The sequence below is a fragment of the Lontra canadensis genome, unplaced genomic scaffold (assembly GCF_010015895.1).
Source record: "Lontra canadensis isolate GAN:19392208 unplaced genomic scaffold, GSC_riverotter_1.0 scaffold132, whole genome shotgun sequence".
Taxonomy (NCBI): domain Eukaryota; kingdom Metazoa; phylum Chordata; class Mammalia; order Carnivora; family Mustelidae; genus Lontra; species Lontra canadensis.
The window spans coordinates 326,855-336,917 of record NW_022631126.1 but is presented as its reverse complement, the minus strand read 5'-3'; the positions used below and the strand labels follow the sequence as shown (position 1 = coordinate 336,917).

General features: G+C 41.5%; 1 protein-coding gene across 1 annotated transcript in view; it reads left to right on the top strand.

Moving 5' to 3' along the window:
* The first annotated feature begins 242 nt into the window (after positions 1-242).
* Positions 243-10,063, top strand: part of LOC116858080 (integrin alpha-D-like) — a 43,672-nt gene continuing 33,851 nt past the window's right edge. Inside the window, exons 1-3 of the mRNA XM_032842642.1 lie at positions 243-347; positions 8,254-8,359; positions 8,608-8,629. Of these exons, the coding sequence (XP_032698533.1) occupies positions 317-347; positions 8,254-8,359; positions 8,608-8,629 (159 nt within the window). The 5' untranslated portion in view covers positions 243-316. The remainder of the gene's footprint in view (positions 348-8,253; positions 8,360-8,607; positions 8,630-10,063) is intronic.

The window sequence follows — 10,063 nt, the reverse complement described above, 5'->3', positions numbered from 1 at the left end:
GGTCCCAGGTTGCCCTGGTTACCAACTGGGTCTCAAGGGCTGGGGGAATATGGTCTTCTGGGAAAGCCAGGCACTGGAAAAGGAAGCCAGATTTACAGAGGTGGTAGTGGTGGGAGAGTATTGGGGATTTTCCCCAAGGGTGTCTTTGGCTTCCTGCCCCTGCCTTTGTTTTGTGATTAACCAAGAACTTCCTGACTGTGCTCCTCCTTCTGTTATTTCAAGGCCCTGAGTCAGTATTTTAACTCTCCCCAAGGGCACTGAGTGCCCTTCAGTGTTCTACTGCTCAACTCTTCACTTCTTCAATGCTTGCTCAGTGATGGCTTTTGGAATTGTGCTCCTCCTGGGTGGTGAGTGGAGGCCTTCAGGCCTGGGAGAATCCTTGAGGGTGCATCTTCGTCTGGTAGGGCAGGCTGGGGCTGGTGGTTAGCTCATATAGCTCTCTGGAAGAGCTGAGAACAGGGGAGGATCCTAGTGTCCAGAGTCTTGTGTGGAAGGAGGATTGGCCTGGAATCAGGAGAGGGTCATAACCCGAGCAAAGATGAGAGAAGATGGACTTGTAGGCTATGATTGGGAGGAAGATGTGCTCCCTTTCCATAATTCCTCCTGTTGGGGTCCTGGTGTGTGTGTGGTATGGGGGACAGAGTCCCAGGTCCTCAGGGGGAAGGCCATAGGGGTCACTAGGGAGGGGATATGTTGTATATCACCTTTTTGGTCCCTCATGTCCTTCAAGTCTTGATTTCAGGTATGCTGTCCCACTGCTGCCAAGAGAATAGTACAGAAAAAGAAAACTGTATCAAGACCATACCCATGTGTCACTTGAAATTACTTGTGTGTCAGTTAAAAATTAGATTCCACACAAAATCCAGACTGTCAGATTCTCTTGAGAAATGGGATGGTCTAGAGCTCTGAACACTAGAGCTTGGTAATTGCTACTTCCTTTAAAAGGGCCACAAACTGTAGGTACCTGTAATTCTCTGGTGCTCACACTTACCCACTTCACTCACTGATGTCACCTGCCTGCCCTCCGGGGCATTTGAGATTGAGACATTTGGCACCCTCCTACTTGTCCAGCCATAGAGCCCATTTTCATACTCAGAAACACAATCATTCTTTGAAAGGAAGATGGAGAGATGATAGAGAGAGAGAGAGAGAGAGCAAGAGAGAGAGAGAGAGAGTTTGACTTCTTTGCTAAATTGAATGCCTTTGATTTCTTTTTTTCCCTGATTTCTGAGGCCAGGATTTCTAATACTATATTTAACAGTAGTGGTGAGAGTGGGCATCTCTCTCCTTACTATAAGGGGAAAGCTTTCAGTTTTTCTCCATCAAGAATAATATTCCCTGTGGTCTTTTCATAGATTGTTTTTATGATATTGAGTTATGTTCCCTCTATTCTTTTACTTTGAAGAGTTTTCATCAAGAAATGATGTTGTATTTTGTGAAATGCTTTCTCTGCATCTGTTGAGAGGATCATATGGCTCTTGTCTCTTATGTATTTATTTATTTATTATTATGTTATGTTAGTCACCATATGGTATATCATTAGTTTTAGATATAATGTTCCATGATTCATTGTTTGCATATAACATCCAGTGCTCCATGCAATATGTGCCCTCCATAGTACCCATCACCAGGCTAACTCATCCCTCCCTCCCCTCTAAAACCCTCAGTTTGTTTCCCAGAGTCCATAGTCTCTCATGGTTTGTCTCCCCTCTCTTTGTTTCCCTTCCTTCTCCTAATGTCCTCCACACTATTTCTTACATTCCACAAATAAGTGAAACCAAACGATAATTGTCTTTCTCTTTGACTTATTTCACTTAGCATAATTTCCTTCACTTCCATCCATGTCGATGAAAATGGTGGGTATTAATTCTTTCTGATGGTTGAGTAATATTCCATTACATCTATGGACCACATCTTCTTTATCCATTCATCTTTTGAAGAGCATCTTGGGCCCTTCCAGAGTTTGGCCATTGTGGACATTGCTGCTATGAACATTGGGGTACACATGACCCTTCTTTTCACTACATCTGTTTCTTTGGGATAAATACCCAGTAGTGCAATTGCCAGGTAATAGGGTAACTCTATTTCTAATTTTCTGAGAAACCTCTACACTGTTTTCCAACGTGGCTACACCAACTTGCATTCCCACCAACAGTATAAGAGGGTTCCCCTATCTCCACATCCTCTCCAACATTTGTTGTTTTCTACCTTGTCAAGTTTTGCCATTCTAACTGGTGTGAGGTGATTTCTCAATGTGGTTTTGATTTGAAATTCCCCAATGGCTAATGATGATGAACATTTTCTCATGTGTCTGTTAGCCATTTGTATATCTTCTTTGGGGAAGTGTCTATGCATCTCCTCCACCCATTTTTTGGTCTTGATTATCTGTTTTTTTGGGTGTTCAGTTTGTGAAGATTATAGAAGTTTATGGATCTTGGATATCATGCCTTTGTCCATAGTGTCATTTACAAATATCCTTTCCCATTCCGGGGATTGCCTTTTAGTTTTGTTGACTGTTTCCTTTGTGTGCAGAACCTTTTTATCTTGCTGAAATCTTAAATGTTCCTGTTCCCTTTTGTTTCCCTTGCCTTTGGAGACTTGTTTTGAAAGAAGTTGTTGTGCCTGTTGTCAAAGAGGTTACTGCCTATGTTATCCTCTAGGATTTTGATGGATGCCTGTCTCACAGTGAGGTCTTTCATCCATTTTGAGTTTATCTTTGTGTATGGTGTGACAGAATGGTCTAGTTTCATTCTTCTATACATAACTATCCAATTCTCCCAGCACCATATAATGAAGAGACTGTCTTTTTCCCATTGGATGTTTTTTTCCTGCTTTGTCAAAGATTACTTGACATAGAGTTGAGGGGCCACATCTGGGCTCTCTATTCTGTTCTATTGGTCTATGTGTCCATTTTTGTGCCAGTACCATGCTGTCTTGGTGATCACAGCTTTGTAATATAGCTTGAAATTGGAAGATGTGATGCCTCCAGCTTTCATTTTCCTTTCTAACATTTCCTTGGCAATTTGGCGTCTTTTTGGTTCCATACAAGTTTTAGGATTGTTTGGTTCAGCACTTGGAAAAATGCCATTGGTATTTTGATTAGGATGGCTCTTGTTTGTTCTTTTATGATTGTGATCTATCACATTGATTTATTTGTGAATGTTGAACCACCCTTGCATCCCAGGAATAAATCTCACTTTTTTGTGGTGAATAATCCTTTTAATGTACTGTTGCATCCTATTGGCTAGGGTCTTGGTGGGTATATTGGCATTCATTTTCATGAGGGATATTGGTCTGTAATTCTTTTTCATATGGTATTTGTCTGGTTTTGGGATCAGGTTAATGCCAGCCTTAAAGAATGAGTTTGGAAGTTTTCCTTCGATTTCTATTTTTTGAAACAGATTCAGTAGAATAGGTATGATTTCTTCTTTTAATGTTTGGTAGAATTCTCTTGGGAATTTATCTGTCCCTGGACTCTTATATTTTGGAAGGTTTTTGATTACTGCTTCAATTTCCTTGCTGGTGATTCATCTGGTCAGATTGTCTATTTCTTCCTGTTTCAGTCTTGGTAGTTTATAAGTTTTCAGGAAGGCATCCATTCCTTCCAGTTTGCCTAATTTGTTAGCATATAGTTGCTGGTAATAATTTCTAATAATTGTTTCTATTTCCTTGCATTAGTCTGCACTCTTCTCTTTCATTTATGATTTTATTAATTTAAGTCCTTTTCCTTTTCTTTTGGATAAGACTGGCTAGAAGTTTATTGATCTTATTCATTCTTTCAAAGAATGAACTAGTTTGTATTTTATTGATTTCTCCTATAATTTTTATTATTTCTCTTCTCCTGCTTTGTTTAGGCTTTATTTATTGCTCTTTATCCAGGTCCTTTAGGTGTAAGGTGAGCTTGTGCATTTGGGATTTTTCCAATTTTTTGAGAGAGCCTTGGATGGTTACATACTTCCCTCTTAGGATGGCCTTTGCAGTATCCCATAAGTTTTCTTTCTTTTTCTGGTTTGTCATTCTTTCTTTCTTCTTATTTTATTATTATTATTTTTTATTATGTTTTGTTAGTCACCATACAGTATGTCATTAGTTTTTGATGCAGTATTCCAAGATTCATTATTTACATATAACACCCAGTGCTCCATGCAATATGTGCCCTCCTTAGTACCCATCACCAGGGCAACTGATCCCCCCATCCCTTCCCCTCTAAAACCCTCAGTTTGTTTCTTGGAGTCCACAGTCTCTCATGGTTCATCTCCTCCTCCGTTATCCTCCCCCTTCATTTTTCCCTTCCTTATTCAAATGTCCTCCATGCTATCCCAAATAGCACAATTTGGGATAGCACTTCCCAAATTCACTTATCCACAAATAAGTGAAACCATATGATAATTGACTTTCTCTGCTTGACTTATTTCACTCAGCATAATCTCCTCCTGTCCCATCCATGTTGATGCAAAAGCTGGGTATGCATCCTTTCTGATGGCTGAGTAATACCCCATCATGTATGTGGACCACATCTTCTTTATCCATTCGTCTGTTGAAGGGCATCTTAGCTCGTTCAGCAGTTTGGCTATTGTAGACATTGCTGCTATGAACACTGGGGTGCATATGTCCCTTCTTTTCACTACATTTGTATTCCATAGGTTTTCGACCAATGTGTTTTCATTCTCATTAGTTTAAATGAATTGTTTAAGTACTTCTTTAATATCCTGGTTGACCCATTCATTCTTTAGCAGGATGCTCTTTAACTTCCAAGTGTTTGAATTCCTTCCAAATTTCTTGTGGTTGAGTTCCAGTTTCAAAACATTTTGGTCTGAGAATATGCAGGGAATAATTGCAATCTTTTGGAATTGATTGAGACCTGATTTGAGGACCAGTATGTGGTCTATTCTGGAGAAAGTTCCATATGAATTTGAGAAGAATGAGTATTCTATTGTTTTAGGGTGGAATCTTCTGTATATGTCTATGAATTCCATCTGGTCCTATGTGTCATTCAAAGGTCTTGTTTTTTTTTGTTGATCTGCTTAGATAATCCATCCTTGGCTGTGAAGAGTTTTGACATCTCCTACTATTAATGTATTAATACATTAGTAATAATAATCAACATGTTTCTTTATTTTGATTATTGATTGGTTTATATAATTGGCCTTTTCCATGTTGGGGGTATAGATATTTATGATTGTTATCTCTTCTTGTTGGATAGATCCTTTAAGTATGATATAGTGTCCCTCTACATCTCTTACTATTGTCTTTGGTTTAAAATCTAATTTGTCTGATATGAGAATTGTTACCCCAGCTTCTTTTGAGGTCCATTGGTATGATAAATAGTTTTCCATCCCCTCACTTTCAATCTGGAAGTGTCTTTAGTTTCAAAATGAGTCTCCTGTAGACAGAAAAAGGATGGGTCCTGCTTTTGTATCCAATTTGAAACTCTGTGTCTTTTGATGGAAGAATTCAGTCCATTTACATTCAGAGTAACTATTGAAAGATGTGAATTTAGTGTCATGAAAGTCCCTGTTTCTGTAGATTTTCTGCTTCTTTCTGGTCTATGTGACTCTTGGGGTCTCTCTTCACTTACAGAATCCCTCTTAATATTTCTTGTAGGGATGGCTTGGTGGTCACATAATCTTTCACTTTCTGTCTCTTCTGGAAGCTCTGTATCTCTCCTTCCATTCTGAATGAGAACCTTGTTGGGTGAAGTATTCTTGGCTGCATGTTCTTCTCATTTAGTACCCTGCATATGTCTTACCAGCCCTTTCTGGATTGCCAGGTTTCTGTGGATAGGTCTGATGTTATTCTGATGTTTCTCCCTCCATATGTAAGGAATCTCCTCTCCATAGCTTTTTTGGCTGTAAGATTGCAAGCTTCACTACTATATGTCAGGTTGTTGATTTATTTTCATTGATATTGGGAGAGGTTTTCTCTGTCTCTTGGACATGAATGCTTGTTTCCTTCCCCAGATTAGGGAAGTTCTCAGCTATGATTTGCTCAAATATACCTTCCAGCCCCCTCTATCTCTACCCCCTCAGGGATTCCAATAATTCTGACATTGGAACGTTTCAGGGCATCATTAAATTCTCCAAGCTTTATTTATGGGCTATTAGTTGTCTATCTGTTTTCCTCAACTTCCTTCCTTTTCAGCAGCTTATCTCCTAGATCACTTATTCTTTCTTCTGCCTCATTGACCCTAGCTGTTAGTGTATCCAGTTTAGACTGCATCTCATTGATAGCATTTTTAAGTTTGGCCTGATTAGATCTCATTTCTGCCCTTAGAGATTCTATATTGTCACTTATACCTTTCTCAAGCCTAGCCATTAACTTTATGATTGCTCTCCAGGATTCTATCTCTGAAATCTTACTTATATCCATATTGATTAGCTCTGTGGCAGAGAACACTGCGTGTGTGTGTGTGTGTGTGTGTGTGTGTTCCTCCTTATTCCATCCAGAGAATGCCAGGTGGGTAAATGGAAGAGTCCAAAATATCAACCACACCCAAGTGAGATGCACCTTAGAAAATACTGGAGTAGTCACAAGCCACCACAGAAAAACAAAGCCAAAATGAAACACAAGAATAAATTTTTTTTTTTAAAAAAGGAGGAGGGAAGGAGAGACTATATTCTCACAGTGTGACAAAGCAGGGTAATATCCACCTATCCCTGAGTGAATTTTGGTCTGTGTGTTAGAAGACAGCACATCCCAAAATTGTAAGGAAAGTAAAGCTTATATGTGTGTGTGTATGCATATGTATATTATATATATATGACAATTTATATATATGATAAATTTATATATGATAAAATTATATATAAAGATATATAAAGATAAAATTGAGTAGAGTGGGAAAGGGACTAAAATGAAGCATATATCTATAAAAATGTAGATGGAAAAAGATAGACGTTAAAAAGTGACTATGAAATATAAGTTGGTATAATAAGCACCAGGTTGAAATGGGATGAAGGTAAAAAGAAAAAAAAATAAAAGAAAAAGCAGAAGAAAAAGAAAGAAAAGGAAAGGAGAATTTTATCTAAAAAATAAATGAGTTGTGAAGTAACACCTGGCATGCAATGTACTATTTTCCCCTGGTATTTGCATTTCAGTCTTGTGAGATCCATAGGCTTGTCCTCCATCTGTTCTTGCCCACAGTAACTTTCTCAGAGGTAGTCCCGGGGCCCAGGAATGCCATTGCCCTTTCCCTCTAAAACCCTGACTGGTGGCATGCTCATGCATGGACACCCAAAGCTCCTGGATCATGTCTGGGTGCCACCCTAATGTCCTGTCTGGGGTGCTACTGAGCTTTTTCCTGTTGCAGGTGCAGGTTCCAGTCCTTTTCAGGCTGTTCAGGAAAAAAGCAGTTACTGATGGTTTAAGGTGACCTGAGCTGATAGTCCTCTCCTGGGCTCACTGAACAATACCTGCTTCTTGGCTCCACTACTTGGGCACTCTACCAGTTCAGGCACCCCTGTTTGCTCTCTGACTGCTAGGATCCCAAGACCACAATGTCCTACCTAGAATTCTGTCTTTTCATTCCAGAACCATTTTTGGTGAGGCGTATCTCTCACTAGAGCAGATTTTTAAGGGTTCCAATTTTGGGTGTTATATGACTTTCAAGGAACCAGTTTATGGAGGCTCCCTCCCCCTTGCCTTTATCTTCCAACACCTCCCCTCAGATTCACAACTTTGCACACCATATCTTGCAAAAAGCAGTCACTTTTCTGCTTACAGAAATCCAGGAATATATCCTTACATCTCAGGCTGATTCTATGGGTGTTCAAACTGGTTTGATAGATATTCAGCTAAATTCAGGGGACTGCTTGAATTGGGGTCCCCTACTCTTCTTCCATCCTGCCTCCTCTCTGATGTAATTATTGAGAGTGCCCCTTTCACTCACAGAAGGTCTTAATTTAGAAAATAAACTCAATGGTCACTTTATCTTTAGGCGACATGCTTGATCTAACAGACCAGGATTATGGATATCCTTTGAAATGTCCTTGAGGGGGCATTTTTCTGGATTGTCATTCTTTGTACGATAATTTTTTGATAACTGTTTGGTAATTTCTGAGGGAGGAAGAGAAACAGGAATCAAACAGATGGCAAATCAGGAAACAAAGAAAAAGAGAAAAGAGAACACCTTTCTTTTGGGTAAATGAGTTGGATTGGGGTAGGCATCAAGATCCCAAGAAGTCAGTGGTCCAGAGGATGTGAGGATTTTCTGACTGCTCCTCTTACCCTTGCCTTCTTATCCATATTCCTCAGTCCTGGCTTCTTATCATGGATTCAACTTGGATGTGGAGGAGCCTGTGATATTTCAAGAAGATGGAGCTAGCTTTGGACAGAGTGTGGCCCAGTTTGACAGATCTAGGTAGGCCATGCCCACTCCCTTACCTCTATTCCTTCCACCTGCAGGCAAATAGTTGAACATGGCATGATTAGGAGGTGTCTTGGAGGAAGGGCAGCATAGGTAAGAAGGCTGTCCATCACTCCTCCAAGGCTCATGACACCCCTACTACTAACTATTCACAATCCCAAGAAGGACCACAAACTCTGGACAAGATAATGTTTCAGGAGGAGGTCTTGATCTGTTCTTCTGTGATTGGTACATGTGACCAGTACAGTCACCCTTGCACTTGAAGTAATATTTTGTAGTCTTCCATTTGAAATTGTTAATAATTTAACCTTAGAATTTGTATATTGTAAGTAAAATTCATGGCACAGTGGATATGTGGTGTGGGCTTAGAGCCTTGGCTCATATGCAGCCCAGCCTTCTGGGAAATGTTTCTCAGCTGCCACCCTCTGCCACTGGCATGAGCTGAACAAGGTCAGGGTTGGCTCAGGTGCACAGTTCGCCCAGTCTTATGAGGGTTTGCACTGGTCTCATGAGTATTCCTGTGCCTGAGGGAATGCAACACTAAAGAGCAAAAAGGAAATGCTAGGTACAGAGGCGATTTGAGAAGAAGAAGAAGAAGAAGAAGAAGAAGAAAAAGAAGAAGAAGAAGAAGAAGAAGAAGAAGAAGAAGAAGAAGAAGAAGAAGAAGAAGAAGAAGGGGGAGGGGGAGGGGGAGGAGAAAAGAAAACAAAAAAAGAAAAAGAAAGGAGGGGAGACAAAATGGCGGGGAAGTAGGAGGAGGCACCGTTTCAACCTGTACCCTAAAGTGAGCTGATTCCCTACCAAAGAACTCTGATAACCCATGAAATCAGCCTGAGATCAGAATTATACACATCTGGATCTCTACAGGGGCAGAAGATGCCAGTGGGCAGGTAAAGTGGAGTGGGAACTTCGGACTGATAGCGAAAGATAAAAGGGGGAGGGAGCCACCAGAGGCGACCGACTGGAAAGGAATACCCCTAATACGAGAGTGCCCTTCATCTGGGGACCAGCATTAACTTGGAGACTGATAGAAAGCACTCCAAAAGAGCAAAGGATCGCGGGGAGGGGGAATTGTGGGAATCGGGGAGGCTAGGGACAGGGGCTTAAGTCCCCAGACCCAGGACAGCCTCCTTTGGCGCTGAGCCAGAGAAAGTGAGGCGGAGAAACCAAGTCTTGGTCCCTGAGCCACCAGCGTGCCCGAGAACGCGTGGGGTCTGGCTCCTGTGAGTGGATGGGAGCCTTGCCAGATGGCAGAACACTGAACTGTGCTACAAAGCCTGAGACCTGCGCGCCCCTCACCCTCCCCTGAGAGAGGTGCATGAAAGCCCAGCCTGGTGCTCTTAGACCTGAGCCATTCCACCAGAGCCTGAGATGCGTGCGCATGACCCACAACCTCCCCTGAGAGAGGTGTGCGCAAGCCCGGCGCTCTTAGATCCAGAAAGACCAGGCACTCCCAGCCCGGGCCATCGGGAAAATCTCAGTGTGCCATCGCTGCTTGGAACCTCTCTGGCTGTCTGGGCAGTTCCAAAACCGCTGCCGTGGTTTTGGGTACAAGCAGAAGATCCTGCATCCCCAGGGACCGTGACTCAGAACCTACTCTGCCAGTGGCCAAGGGGAAATTTATATGGGCTCTGCAGCACCCACAGGAGAGCAGACTGAGGCTTCTCTCTCAGAGGGAGGTCAGGGTGCAGTTTGCTT